At 37.0% G+C, this 15,926-nt stretch overlaps 2 protein-coding genes across 2 annotated transcripts; one reads left to right on the top strand and one right to left on the bottom strand.

The window, feature by feature from the left end:
* The first annotated feature begins 7,622 nt into the window (after nucleotides 1–7,622).
* Nucleotides 7,623–9,036, top strand: mRpL2 (mitochondrial ribosomal protein L2). The gene is made up of 2 exons (XM_018549183.1): nucleotides 7,623–7,863; nucleotides 8,287–9,036. The coding sequence occupies exons 1-2, from the start codon at nucleotides 7,623–7,625 to the stop codon at nucleotides 8,964–8,966; spliced, it is 921 nt and encodes a 306-aa protein (XP_018404685.1). The 3' UTR covers nucleotides 8,967–9,036.
* A 431-nt stretch (nucleotides 9,037–9,467) lies between these two features.
* On the bottom strand, nucleotides 9,468–11,948 carry Sfxn1-3 (Sideroflexin-1-3). Its single transcript, XM_018549182.1, has 4 exons — nucleotides 11,484–11,948; nucleotides 10,938–11,114; nucleotides 10,175–10,563; nucleotides 9,468–9,865 (listed from the first exon to the last, which is right to left on the bottom strand). The coding sequence occupies exons 1-4, from the start codon at nucleotides 11,663–11,665 to the stop codon at nucleotides 9,621–9,623; spliced, it is 993 nt and encodes a 330-aa protein (XP_018404684.1). The 5' UTR covers nucleotides 11,666–11,948; the 3' UTR covers nucleotides 9,468–9,620.
* Between the last annotated feature and the right edge of the window lie 3,978 nt (nucleotides 11,949–15,926).

Here is a 15,926-nt window from a genome sequence, read left to right as displayed (position 1 = left end):
TTAGAGTCGCGCGAAGCGGCACGCTGTGTGCCCGGTAAATGACATAATTATCCCTGAATGAGTACGCGCGCGGATCGACCCGGTGTAACCTCCGCGAATGAGTAAAATTACACTCGCATGGCAGCTAGTTTTCCGTATTTGCCTGCGATGAACAAAATAATCCTACCGAGTACCCTATTTACATGCCGGAATTGTGTTCGCGCGTGCACCCGATATAGCGTCAAGTTTGTCGGCAAGGACATCTCGAGAAGCCATTAAAAGGGGTGATGCCGGAGCGCTGCCGCAGGAAAGTCAACGAACCGTTCGAAAATGCCTGTGAACATCTGGATGAAATTAAGACGAACTGCTCTCTTCCGTAGACACGCTGTCTCCGGTGTGTTTCGACAGTTTCGTATTTTTTTGTCCACGTCATTATTTATTTAAAATCCGCATTAATTTCCTATTCCGAACGGAAAAAGCACAGTAGAGACGTATCCCGCAATTCTAAATGTAGATTATTGACACTGAATATCTTCGAGAAAAATATATAAATAAAACTTTTCGCCATTATATTACAAAAGAAAATGATTTTAATTTTTCAATACGATTGAAAGTAACATTTCGATTAATAATGCATATGTTATGATTAAGAACGTAAACTTACAATTATAAAAAAAACTCTAGAAATTAGAACAATAATAAATGATGTAAAGAACTCTTAGTTTAAAACAAATAATAAATTAAAAAGACAAATTAAGAGTCAAGAATTAAAAATTTTTTAATCTTTAAATGAAGTAGTCAAAAACATAAAATAAATATTAAATCGTCAAAAAACGCAAAAAAAAACATAGCATATAAAAACAAAAGAATTAAAAAATAACTTTACATTATCGCAAAATCGTAGCTCTTCAAATACATAACTTAACTAGTTTCGACTCTTGAATTGAGTCTTCTTCAGAAGTACAATTAGTGCAGTAATAAGAAGCATTGTTAATAACAGAAGAATCCATTCTTAAAGATAGAAATTTATTAAAACGACTGATCGATCGGTAATAAATCTGTGGAAAAATGATTAAACTTACTATAAAACTTAATTAACAAATAGTGTAAAAATTAACAAAAAATAAATTTAATTTCAAACCTTAAATGATGGACTCATCTATACACAATTTTGTATTAAGGCTGTTGCATTTGTCAGAATACATATTATCATAATTAACGAAGACATTAAAACAAGAAAATTAAAATGAGATAATGACACGTCTGTACTCTCCTAAAATTGACTGTAAACTGAAAAAGGCAGCCGCACAACAATGTCAAACTTTGTTTATCAGAGGGATGTACATATCTTGCTTTACATGCTATGTTTTTTTTCGCGTTTTTTGACGATTTAATATTTATTTTATGTTTTTGACTACTTCATTTAAAGATTAAAAATTTTTTAATTTTTGACTCTTAATTTGTCTTTTTAATTTATTATTTGTCTAGAAATTAGGTATGTAAATCCATTTCTTAGATTAGATTCAGATTTCAACGAACTAATTAATGAGCGTTAGTCCGCGTAGCGTTTAAGAACTTGTATAAACGTTTGAAATAGCTGATGCAATTTATTGACACAGACGTCATGACAATCGCATCGAATTACGATTTACACTTGGTAGACAATCCCATTAGAGGCTCGCAAATAGTAATCTCCTACTAACTCATTATAGAATTCAATAACATAATTCATCTGACAAATTATCACATATACCGAAATACGATTTCATAATGTCTTAATAAAATCGTGATAATAAATACGTAGCTTTTTCCCGCAGTACATAAGCGTGAGCGGAGCTGCATTAAAATTCCATGGAGTTATCCGTAGTTTTGATATTCCCGCTCGTTTGCCAGTGCGCAGCATTTCCAGCGGGATTTTTTTCCATGCGTTTTCCGAGCGCGCGCTGTACAATTAAAACAAAAGCGAGCGGGAGCGCCGGACAAATACGCCCGGCACCAGGAAAGCGCGGCAGCGACGACGAGTATTCGAGGTGCTTCGACATATTCGCGGTTCGCGTACAAAAAAAAAAAAAGAAAAAGGGAAAACAAAAGAGAATCGACCGTTAACACTGCCGTGGCTGAAGACAATCGTCGGGTAGGAAAGTCCATCGTTTCGCGTCCGGATATTACGCCAATGGTGAACAATGCGCTGTTCGCCGGGAGCAAATGCGAAAAAATAAGTAAAAAAGAGAACAAACACAGGAGAGAAGAGGAGAGAGAAAGAGAGAGAGAGAGAGCACGAAACGTGCGGGCGTTCGAAAGCATCAACGCCTCACCGCCATAGAATTTATAGGTAATTATTTTTCTCGAGCGTACGGCCCGTTCGCCAGTATCGAGAATGAGGTGCCGGCGAAGGAGAGGTGCCGGCGCGGGGTGTGTAATGGGGGCTGCGAATGAACCTCGTCAAGCGAGAATCCGCGTCGAACGGCGACTGCCATTGGGCGTGGAAACTAAAGCCAGATCGTGTCGCGGATGCGGGCGTACATTTTCTACACGGGATCGTATATACACGCGGAGAACACAGCCGAGGCCGAGATAGAGCGCGAGGGAGAAGGACGAGGAAGAGCCACTGGCGGTAGGATGGAGGCGAGGAACAAGCAGCGGAGTAGAGTGAGGAGGATGGGGGTATATATAACGCGACAATTGCCGGATGCGACCGTTCGTGCGAATTGCGCGCGGGGAACTTAGGTAGGTATCGTGTACGCGAATCTCCGCGAGGAGGGAGGGGGAGGGGGGAATGACGGGAGGACGGCGATGGTAGAGATGAGCGCGAGCAGGAGGGCGAACGAGGGTGAGGGGTTGTATAGATACGTCCCTGCGGCGGTGGTTTGTAATATTATGATAACCCTCCCTGCCTGGCTGCCTTCCTCCCACCTACTCTCTCTCTCTCTCTCTCTCTCTCTCTCGCTCTCCCTCTCGTTTCCCTCCTACGCGTACACCAGGCGGCCACCCTCTTTCAGCGGCCATGTTGCCGGGAAATATGATTATTGTTATTATTTGCACCCTCCTTCGGTCGTATCCTCCTGACTCCTCACCTCTTCGTAACAGTCCCGTCATCCTACACCTATACCGACGTGGCTTTCTCTCCTTCTCCATTCCCCCCTCTCTCTCTTTTCCTCTTTATTCCTCTCGCGCAGCATCCCCGCAGTCGTGCCATCCTGCGTAATGCTTCGCAGCTCTCTCCCCTTCTCGTCACGCGGATCTCTTTCCCTCTCCGCCGACTCTCCTACGACTCCATTCTCCAGCGCGTACCCCTGTTCTCCGTGTGTAGATTTCTCTTCGCTGGCCGACGAATTGAGAGGAAACGAACGAGAACAGGGCCGAAGCAACTGGCCGTCAACCAAAACCGCTTCCCTCTCTTGCCCCCTTCCGTCGTGCATCCTTTCTATACTATCCCTCCTGGTCTCCCCTTTTCCTGCGGTTATCCGGAAAACTTTATAACGCGAAACGCTATCCCTGCGTCTCGTACTTTTCGGCTCGCACTCTTTCTCTATCTGTGTCTCCCTTTCTTTCTCTCTTCATCTTTCCTGTAGTTACGCGCGGGCCCACTTTTTTCTTCATCGTCTCGCTTCTTCTTTCGCTTGTTGCTCCTCCCCCGCAGCAGCTTTCCACGCGCGCGGTTCATTCCAACTCGTCCCTGCGGAAACGTTTCATCGACCACCATTCTCGGCTTTTTTTCCTTCGGGCTTTTTCTCGCCTCCTTGAACTTTTCTCGCGTATCTAATATCGAGACTGTTCTTCAACGGGCAAAAATCCCTCGTCAAATCTACCGCGTCGTACGTATTAAATACCATTGTCTATGCTCGATATGTGTAGAATAACATGCGTGATATCATCTCGTACCGCATTTAAAAGCGTGTCGTATTAAATAAAAATTTTAGAGCACGATATAATTGTACGCTACGTGATATTTATGCATAAACCGTAACTCATTATCATATTTTTTTTCGTACCTTTACAAGTATAAAATAGTCTTACAGTGCAATTACAATTTTTGGCTCTTTAGAAAATGCACAATTTAGCATGTTATTTTAAACAGCATGCGTCGTAAAAAATAAGTGCGCTGTTCACGTTGTAAACAATATCGTGACTTTCCGTAATGCATGCATGTGCGAGTTAATTATCGCACGTTGAAAAATAAATATACGAGCTTTAACTTTAGCGCGAGTTCCGTCAGAAATATACAACACATTTGAATTTTAAACGTACATTTAGCGCTAAATGTAGCCATCTAATTCTCATTGCGTTGTCCCATTTCATCTGTTTACATTGCGCGTATGCGATTTTCATATTAAGTACATAAAGCACAGAATAATCTAACACATTTAACATTTAGTGTTAAATATACGAGGAAATGGAAGGACCAAATTTTCAGGAGTTAGTATGTTTAACGAAGAATTTATATATACCTCCAAAGCGCGTGATCTCTTAATTTCCGCCTTTTCATTATGGCGAAGGCTCGATAATTCGTGCCTCTAAACAAATAGAAACGGTAGCCAGAGTTTGAAGAGACATGTAGCTTTAATACACGTAATTCGTCGTAAACTCGCTTAATCGTGTCGAGTCTCTCGCCGTAAACCGCGAGCGCAGCTATATATAATAGTAAGCGTTGAAGATAATAAGGTGCTCGGGAATAGCATGAAACAAAGGAAATGTTAGGTGCGGTTGAAAACTAAGTGAAAATAAACTATACGATAAAATAAAAAAGACAATAGAAATAAATGATATACGTATAGAGGAGTTGATTTTGGCAATCAATTTTCACTCAAAATTATCTGAGGAATTGTATAGAGCGGGAACTTTTGTTCAACAATGCATGAATAATGTGAGCATTATGGGCGGTATTCATAGTCGGTTCTCATATTTAAGATCGTCTTAAGATGTTGAACCAATCAGAAAGTCGTATTAGCATCTGAAGACAGTCTTAAAATAAGATTCGACTATGAATACCAGCCAAAGAGTATAACGCGTTTCTTTCGAAAATCGTATATTCTAAATTTTTAAGCGAAATACATAATAACCCTGAACAATCGCGGGGCTCTCGTGTTTCTCTGCAAACATGATTAATATCATTCGCAGTTGAGAAGTAGATAGTAGTGCTACATTTCAAACAGATGTACCTTTATTACGTATAATTTGTAAAATAATAAAGACTACGAGACAACGTTTTGGAAAACAAAAAGAAAGAGGTATAGAAAAAAATGTTGGAAGATACCTTTCGAGAAATACAATAATAGCAAGGCAAAGTGCGAATAATAAAAAATAAAAAAATACGATTAAAATGAGGAAGCCTTTCGATTAACCTTTTTTCTCCTTCTTAATATATTTTATATCTCGAGAATCTTCTAATTTTTAATTATTTAAAATAAGGAAAAATTTAAAAGAAGATTTCGAAGACAAAGTATAATAAAGTTAATTGGTACGTCATGGTAATGTGTGTAACGCAGTAACACTTATATAAATACAATACACACGAGAGTGTTGATTAGTAAACTGCGGCGCTTGTATTTCGGGAACCACTCGATCGCTGTTAAATCTAGACTAATAGAGTAGCGTAGCGACGCGCTACAGAGAGACATAGTATGAGTAATTCTCTGTAAACTCGCGACTAATCGTGTTATTCGAGCGGGCACGCGTAGTTATGTAATGGTAGCGTTAAAGCGTTAATAAGGATCGCGGTGTGGTGCTTAAGAACAGAACGAAGAAACGAAGGAGATACGCGGGCGATACGCGTCGAAGGTGCAGGTAGGAGGCAAGAAAGAAGGGATGAACGGTGGAAAATGCCTGCGAAGGATAAAAGGAAGTGCGGGGGAAGGGGAGGGGAGGGGAGGCGGTTGGTCTTTCGGTCGTGGTAGTCACGAGAGTCGTGGTAATAAATGGGCAACACGAGCGCTTATAAGGGGTAGGTAATCTAAAGCTTTGGAGGCGGTGGCGCAACGGGGGCTGTCGAGAGAAAGGGCGGGAGAGAGGTAAAGAGGGAGGGAGGGAGGGAGGGAGAGGACCACACGATGAAGAGGAGGTAGAGAGAGAGAGAGAGAGAGCGCGGCGTGTGTAGGGTGAGAGGGTCTGGTTGGAGGAAAGCATAGCGCGGAGGAAGGGGCGGATAAGGGTGGTTACGAGCGAGGGTGTGAGATAAGGTATAAGGTGGGTAAGATGGCGGACAATTTGCCGCTCGACTACTCTTGCCCGCACCCCTCCCTGGACGCGATTCCAACCTCCAGTTCCTCCGGGCCCCCCTCCCCCTTCCGGTCTATGTACCGGGTAATAGATGTTCCTCCTTCACGACCAACGTGGAGACGCTGAACGCGCGCGCAAAAGCGTGTACGCCATCCTCCTTTATCTCGTCGCTTCTTCCTCCCTCGCTCTCTTGCGGCAATAAGACAGAGGGAGGCAAGCCGGGAACGACGGCCGGGGGAGGCATGAACGTGCGTGACGGTGAGAATTGCGCGTGCACGTGCATACATAGACGGACCGAGAGTTGCGGCCGCGTTTCACCTACACGGAAAACTGCCGCTCTGACGGAGTACAATCGTCGGTGGGTACGTAGGTATTTAAACGTTCTCCCGACACACAGTCACCCTGCGCTGCCGTCGCGCTATCCACCCCCTTCTTCTCCCGTCCGCCCCCTGAGCCGTTTCCGTCGGCGTCCCCTAGTCGGCAGACCGCACCAGCGTGCTCTCTCTCTTAGCATTCCATCCGCCATCTTCTCACTTAATAAAATAATTACCCCGGGCCAATTAAGCGTTCCCCTCTACGCCGTTCGTTCGTTCCTTCCTTCCTTTATGTGGGACCCCGGCCGAGCGTTCTCCACGACTTTCGCCGATATAATATAATAACGCGGCACACATATTATTTCAGCGTTTATTTGTTATCGCTTTGCGTGATGAAAATCTTAAGGAACCTTAGCTAATTGGCACGTTATATCTGTGCGCGTTCGCGCGACTAAACTTCAGCCTCATTATTACAGCCGTAGTTAGACATGCGGTTAATGATTGTATACGATTTTGCGTAACGTCATTTCGAAGAGATAAAAATTCAAAGTAATAAAAATTCTTACAAAATTTAACTGTATATTTTTGCACCAATTATCAGATTTATTTATTAAAAATCGACGCATTTTCGTAAAAATATAAATGTAGTAATTACATTTTTAGTTATTTTTACATTTTTATTATTTTTTAATGTCTTTTGGGGAAAAATATAAATATTAATCCTTCAATTCAGATAAATATAAAAAAAAATTAATATTCTGTACGAGTTGTTTAATTTATAAAATTAACATTCGTTCTTTTTCTCAATAGAAATGCGATTAAAGGTATGCATACACCCTTTTTGAAATTGAATACATACATATATACAAAAGTATTACAAATATTAATCTTCTTCCAAAAAAGCATAATTACATCGTGCTTCATAAATTTATGTATATAAACTTCGCACGACAGCGGTGAACTCTTTTGACTATTCTCGAAGCTTGTTTATATTTGATTTTATTAAGAAACACCTACCTTACTGTTCAACGATGAAGGGATATCGGTAGACGAGCCATGTTTGCGACGAAGATGGCACCACTTTTAAAGCTCAATAATTCCATCTGTTTCAAGATGTCTGCTGCGGCATTGACACGTCGTGTTTTCGGTCAACAAGTAGTCACAAGTATCAACAAATTCGCCGGTTTAACAGTTTCGGTGTTGTCTCAGGTACCAAAAAGGTACAAATGGAAACTCGTGAAACTACCAGAACCGGGCAAAGGCATTGCTTTCCGAAGAATCGTCCATTTCAAAGATGAATACACAGTGGAGCCTCTGAGAGTTACAAACCTAGCAGGCAGAGATCCTGTCACAGGTACGTGAGAGATAATAATCGTTATTCCAGCTTCACTTTCCTTTTTGAAATGTATCTTATCTTTACTAATAAGTTCTTTACAAATTAATGGGAATCTCTAGTACCGTGTAGATGTTACTCTTGAGAGACCTGACCTCTACTGGCGAAAGTAGGAAACGTGGTCGATAATGCAGATAACTTACGTATCGGTTTAAATTTGGCGCGATTTATTCCGTCGAGAAAGAGGGATTTACTATTATATAATGTTATGAACATCACATCAAAATATATGTAGACAGTTTTTATTAGTTTTTTTTTTACAAGAATAGATAATTTTTGAATTAAAATTAATTTCCATTCAATATCGATATTTTTGGTTGAGATATTTTTTTCAAAAATATATATTTTGAAAATAAAGAAAAATGAATCACTTTTATGAAACAGGCAGAGTAGTAGCCAAAGGTATCGGGGGTGGCATAAAGCACAAGTATCATTGGATCAAGTGGATCAGGGATGGACCCGAGGATCTTGACGAACCGCCAAAGGAAGAGAAAGTCCTACAGGTCTTTAAGGATGGTTGTAGAACGAGTTTTGTCGCGTTGGTCGGTAGCGATCGTGAACTGAAATACATTTTAGCTACGGAAAACATGAAACCGGGCGACATAATACGTACTCATCGAGGAATACCGCGTAATCCTGTGAGACCTTCGGAGGGAGACGCCTATCCTCTTGGTGCTTTACCCATGGGAACTCGCGTTCATTGTGTAGAAAAGTATCCGGGACTGGGTGGGTTTCTCATTCATGCTGCGGGTACCGTCGGAATACTGTTAAAGCGAGAGGAAAATCGTGTGGTAGTACAGATGCCTAGTAAAAAATTGTTTAGTTTTTATGAGACGTGTATGGCTACGGTTGGTCGATTATCGAATATCCAACACGATTCTATTCCAATTGGTAGCCCACAGAAAAATCGAGAATTGGGAAATCGCCCGAGGAGCGGTTTATGGCATCGCAAAACTGGTAGATTCGGTCGTAAAATTAAACCACCACCTCGTGTACAATCTGTTGGCGATAAAAAATCGGTACCGTATCATATGCTTGTTTTGAATAGTCCTCATAACGCTTAAACTATGTCAGATAAATTGCAGTTGTAGGTCAAGATATATTATATAATAAACGCTCGTTTCAAACACTCAACTTTGAATTTTATTGTCTTCGTTATCCTTTCTCACTCAACAAGAAAACACATTTAGACATCTCTTAAATTCTAAGATATTCGTTATACATACACAGACCGAAAAACGAGAGATATGCGTTTGTTTGGACGTATATTATTAAGATAGTCTCGTTTCTGAATCATATAAGCGGGCTGTTTACTATCTAGAAAGTCTAAAAATCTCAGATTTTTTTTTATTTGAGAACATTAAAATATTTTATCGTAATTCAAAAGATTTCTATGTAAAGAATTTTTTTTTAAATTTTATATGAAAGTTTGAACAAGGAAGATCGAGGAATTTTTAATGATTTTTTTTCAAGATTTGACTAGTCATCTCAATCGAATTTTTTTACAAATTTTTATCTCATGATCATACATGAAGATTGATTATTTATGGAAGTATAAGTACCAACAAGAGAACGAATCGCTTACGAATCGTTGGAAATCCATGATAATAAATGCTTTCGAATGTTCTATTCGGGAATGTATATACCTGAGTTTCAAGAATAGGCTGTGTTCTTGGAATGATTAAAATTCAAGAACTGCGCGATAATTGTTACGTCGTTTAAAGACCCTTGTTATAATATACCGTCTCAAGATTAGTATCGTGCAATCGTACTTTCTCTCGTATATCAGGTTCCAGTTGATTGATCGAAATAGGGACGCGTTGTGCGAAAAGAGCACAGCAAAGAGGCGTTGCAAAAGTGAGACACACTCCGCATATTAAAACTTGTATTGGTCCGGCAGCCCATTTCGCATTACGTAACAGCTGTCTTCGATCTAAGTAATTCATTACTATCGGCGCTAATACTGCAACAATAAAACAAAGTGTTCTCCATTGCCATCTCTATATATATCTTCATACATGACGTTCATATCGATTTTATAATAATTGATTGTTTTAAAGAAGATACATATATTTATATAACTTTTGTTCACAATTGATTTTGATTGTCATTCTGTAGCCATAATATTATATAACATGAATACAGAAAAAGACTTCATTTCGTTAAAGTTATCGTCAATTGATGTTAGCGTAATTGGCTCTTATTATCAGTGACAATCTCGTAGAAATTTGATTAATAAAGTATTATAAAAAGTAAATGCAATGAAACCTACTCATACTCGGAGAGGCCATAAGTATTCGTGATAATGTCACAGTTGCTATTGCTTGTTTAGCTGCTCGTTTACTGTGGCCGACTTTCGTGCCGTCCTCGGTTTGTAATTCAATACCATTTTGAAGTTCAGTGACTCTCATGAGAGGGATGTTCACGCAATTAGCCGCCGCAACTGCCGCCAGTGGCACTAATCGGCCTGCTAGCGGTGGTCCACGTTGAGCGAGACGGTTCAGAGTCAATGCCGTTATCACGGCGCCTCCTGTAGCACCGACGTAACTCTGCGCTAATGTTTCCGTTGGTATCGGACTCGAACCACTACGGTTCGTATAATTCACTATAGCGTTGAATGACTGATTGATCCATTGCCAGAAAATTACAGCCGGCGTTGATCTACAAGATAATGCATCGCTATAATAACGTAATTCTTCTGACATAACTGTTAGGTAGATTTAATCCGCAATCTCTTTAACGATTTCTTGAATGATAATTTCCTGTGAATGTTTCTCGAATGATTCTAAATTCTGTGTTGTTTAAGATTGAGAAACAAGTACATTTGAATCTTTTGTTTATTGCTTCTGTTTACAATTTTGATCGTTTTAAGTCAAAAGATATAATTATATCTCGAAATATTATCAAAATATTACTCTAACATAAAAGTACAATTATGTCTAAATATTGTTTAGTATATCTTAACGAGGCATCATAATATTTGAGTGTTGTCATAATAAGTTTTTGTTCATAATAGATAGTTCTTGATTACGTACTTGTAAAATGTCATCATACAGCCGGTTATCATCATGTTCATAGGAACTTGCGCGCTCATACGACCTATTAACAACATTTTCTCGCCGGTATCAGGATGATAGGCGCTATCATAAAGATATTTGCATCTCCATAATTCGTTTTCGGTGATTCCTTGTTTTTCTAGGACCTCGCCCTGTCTGCGACGATATCAAGATTACATACGGATTGTTATTTCATATTTATACAGTAAACACAAAAAAATATGCGTTATGTTAATATAAAAGTGAAAAATGTAACGATACGATTTATAAAATGAAGACATACGGCTTGTGATAGACAGAATTGTTCGTTGCGAATTTTTTTTTTTTTTTTTTCAATAAAATTGAACGCGCGATAAGTAATTCTGCATTAAGTAAAACTCCAACTCAAGGCGTAAACAAAATGTCATTGCAACATAACGCTCTAACACATGTTCTCTACGTGTGTAGTAAAACATATGACATCATCGTGTTGATTATGTACTCCATCTGAACGGATGAACAAAAACTAATTATAGCTGCGACTACCTGTATTTCGTGACGACATCACGTGCGTGTTCAAGTTGCTGGCTTGTGGCAAAGACATTAAGCGGGTTCGTTACCGTCAAGAAGTGCAATGCCCTTCCTCGGTAAGTGCTCTGATCCCAGTAAGGCTTATCAATGTCTATTTCGTTTGGCCTTCTATCTCCGATTTCCTTTCTTCCAAACATCTTTTCCTCCTAGCGTCTCGGTTGGCTTCCTCGTCTACGATCACCTATTCTTCCCCACTTTACTGTCACGACGACGTGTTAGTGAATCGTCGTCTTTTCGTCGCACCTGCACATTTGCTGGGAGCCCGTCAGCCTCCAGAGAGACGGCATACGTGACGTTTTACAACCGTTCACAAGATGACAGGCTGATCACTCAGCTCCCAACCGACTGACCCGCTCCAGAGTCCAGTCACTGGTTCTCCTCTCTCTTTTTCTCTACCACGCTCCGCTTCCACACACGCGCTCGGCGCCGTTTCTTCCTCTTCATTCCCCTCGTTCGATCCATGTCGCTGGTGGCTTTGCCTTTGCCGACTCTCATCGATAAGGCTTGGTGCGTGCGCACAAACCGTCCAGCAGTATCTACGTTTGGCGGATTTACCACGAGATGGTGGCACGCTGAGAGTTTTTTCATGTAAATTGATAACAATGTATTCATGTTAATTTTATAGACACAAGAAAAACTGAATTATATTTAATAAATTTGATAAAACGGTGTATGTTATAAAAAGAAAAAAACGAAGAGACAAAATGGTTACATATTATCTTACTGGTGTTACACATTGATATTATATTAATATTACATTTTAAATGTATGGTGATCCAGCAAATTTCAATATTAAGTGAAAGAGAAAAACGTGACTCAAAATATAAAATTACAAACAAGTTCTTAATTAATTTACGAATGTAATTATTGTAATATTGCCAGATGAAATATATTTATTATTAATAGAGAGAGAAGAATAGCAACGATAAAGTACTCTTATCGTGACATTTCCATTTGATCAGCTTCAGGGTCCAGTATCTTATTATTTTAATTGTAATCGTTTAATGTGTCTCCAATTTTAAAATATAACACTTAAAATTTGACAGACATTCAATAAAATGTTAACTTTATCGTATTGAAAATATAATTTCTGTATTTCGAACAGAATTTTTTATTTATATGAACATATAATTTCATTATATATGTACCATATGTACACATACATCGATAAGATCTCAAGTCTATATTTACTTTTATAGATTACAAGATTATTGTATTGTTATTATATATCGGGTATTATATTTAAATATTATACAATATTCAAATGGATATCACATAAAATAAATGAACATTGTCTTCTATTATATAATTATAACATGCTGTGACTATTTGATGTGCTTGCATTTTTAAGTAGCGCATTTGATTGTCAAATGAGCTTTCTGGGACAAAAAATTAATTTTCAAGGTAATAATACCGCTAAGTGGCCTTACTAATTAATCACATAGTAGTGATAATAAAGAAACTTTTTACTACTATAGGTATAATCCTTTTAGTTAGAATAATAGAATTATGATTCTATTAAATATATGAACCTATATTTCATACATTACGAGGCAACAGTATATATAAAATATTATTTTTTCCTAATATCTAATCAACCATTATTAACATAAATAATTAATAATTAAATTTACGTATGTTTTATACGTAGCATTATGATATCAGTATATAATTATTCGTTTAATAAGGATTATATTTCTTTCTTTATGAGAATTTTTATCAGCACTTTATATCAGAGTTTAACACAGTCTTTTAATAATATAAAAGATAGCTAGTGTCCTAATTTTATATCACTTATATAGTAACATTAATGATAAATAAATACAATTATATCATTATAATAGCTCAGTTGAAATAAATCAAAGAATAAGGTAATGCCTCTCTGAGCCGACCACTGGTTGTTGATGTAATGCTTTATTATTGTATAAATGACTACATATGTTTCGATCCAAGATTCGGATCCTTATCAATGTCTTAACAAATATTAAGACTGATATCATTACATTACCCGGTACAATGATATGTTCAGTGGAGATTGAAAAATGTCATCTGATCGAGCGTTAAAATACATCATGTAATCTCTTTGAGATATATTTTAAGAAAGAAGAATCTAGTTTAAATCTAACTAAAATAAATAAAGCATAAGAAGGTCAAATGCATAATATGGTATAATGTTTTAAATTCTACAGAATTTAAAACATTATACCATATTATATATAGAATTTATATATCCAACTATTATCATGCAAATCTGATATTGATGCGATGGTTACGTTTCACCACTTTATTAGTGAGAATACTATGTCTATCCTTGATGTCAATAGTTAAATTACAACCTTATATTATTATTTGATTAGCATATTTTTGATGCTATATGTGTCAACGATCATTCACTAGGCTTTCTAAGTTTATTATTCCCTTGTATTTAGTTCAATTATTTGATATATTAGTCTAATATGTTTATTTTAATTCATTATCCAAACGCTATCTGCACACATTATGGTACAATAATTGTGAGCCAATAAGTCTTTAGCATGCTGTGCATATTTAATTAAACTCAGATATTTTTTTAACATTTTTACGTAACAATTTTTAATGTTGACATTTCATTATCATTTTTCTAATTAAAAAATAATTTATTTTTCTGTTAAAAAATGGGTTAGATATAATTGCGAGCAATGTTTTATTTTTTACTTAAATGATCTGCGAGATAAATTGTGCTGTTGAACCATATAATCCTATCGGCACTAATTAAATGCGGTGACCGCAATCAAATCGCAATTTTAATGGCCAAAATGCCAAAAAATCTTTCATAAAATTAATGTATTTTATACTTAAAAAGTATATGAATTTTGCTAAATTTGTATTTATATTATTGCGATATTGTTAATGGGAATTTATATATATATATATATATATTTTTATAACGTTAATTTTAATTGAGATACACACACACATATATACATTTATATATATATATATAGCAAAATACAATTTAATGTCCACAAGGCTTTAATTCAGCCAATGTATGCCACGTACCTTTTCACTGTGGAATGGAATGCAGAACGAGTATATACCAATATTTTATGAGAAGTATAAATTATGAAAAGACATTCTTTATTAGATGATTGTTCAGCATCTGATAGTATATGTATAAATAATTCATTTGTTTTACAAAACTATTCTACATGTTTATTTTTATTATATTTTACAGCGGCTTGTTAGAAAATTTATTTTTGCACCTTCAACGAGAAATTTGAGAAGATACTTGCTGAGAGAAATAATGTTGAAGCGTTAATATGGTATCTGAACGGGTGATAATTTACGAAATAACGTTTAGTTAACACCGGATAAATTGTCTTTAGGCATAATCATTCTAATTCTTGTTTTCTTTCTGTGTCACATTTCATACCAGGATGATAATAATAGAGATGCACTACTAGCCTACTTACATGTTTGAGTATGGAACCGGGACCGAAAATGAAATGTACGAAGATGGAAAGAAAATATGAAATGTAGATTGTGGAAGGTTACAGAAATGCACATTCACAATCATATCAAGATATACATATTTATTTGTGGGCACACGCATATTGCGTTATATTCTCTATCTTTTGATAAGTATCTCATCTCATGCGAAACATAACAGGTTTTCCTACGTATACATTCTATTGAAGATTTAATCTTGTAAATACCAGTTATTGATAAGAATATTTCCGACACATTGTATATAGGTATCTTCGTAATCAGTCACAATGATTTACCGTTAAAAATTTTTGGAGCATAAGAATACTTATAATTCGATTTAACTTCCGTTAAAATCTATAATATTAAGATATGACATGGGATTATTCTATATATGAAAATGTTTCTTTTCATATAAAAATTTAAGAATGTGGAAATAATTCTTAATTTATAATAAAAAAAAAACATAATTTTATTTGAAAAATATCAATTATTTATGTATTAGTGTAATATAAACACATTTTTTACTTTTATGTAAAAGAAAGTGGGTGGATTACAAAACACGAAGTAAATACAAACGAACTATTGCAGTATATTAGAGTATAGTTTTTCTGTTTTATTCTCGCATACAGTTATACATGATAGCTCGATACACGTTTAGTGCTACACTATAATGACAATGTGATTATAGAACGCACATACTATTGTCTCTGTGAAGTTAGCACCTCAACTTTAAAAATCGGAAATTTTAATAACAGTACTGCTTGCACCCGCAATAGTTCTAGAGTTCCTGATAGGTTTCATCAATAGTACTGTTGATTTAGGCCAAAAATTTTAAAAAATAAAATTATGCGGTGCTAACTTCGCGTGGCACCGCAAAATTTGAAAAAGCCGATTTTTATGACGGAATCTCACAATACTCGAAGAGTACTA

This window comes from Cyphomyrmex costatus, unplaced genomic scaffold (genome assembly GCF_001594065.2).
Source record: "Cyphomyrmex costatus isolate MS0001 unplaced genomic scaffold, Ccosl1.0 scaffold8, whole genome shotgun sequence".
NCBI classification, from domain to species: Eukaryota; Metazoa; Arthropoda; class Insecta; order Hymenoptera; family Formicidae; genus Cyphomyrmex; species Cyphomyrmex costatus.
The sequence above is the reverse complement of the archived record's forward strand: the minus strand, read 5'-3'. Positions and strand labels throughout refer to the sequence as shown.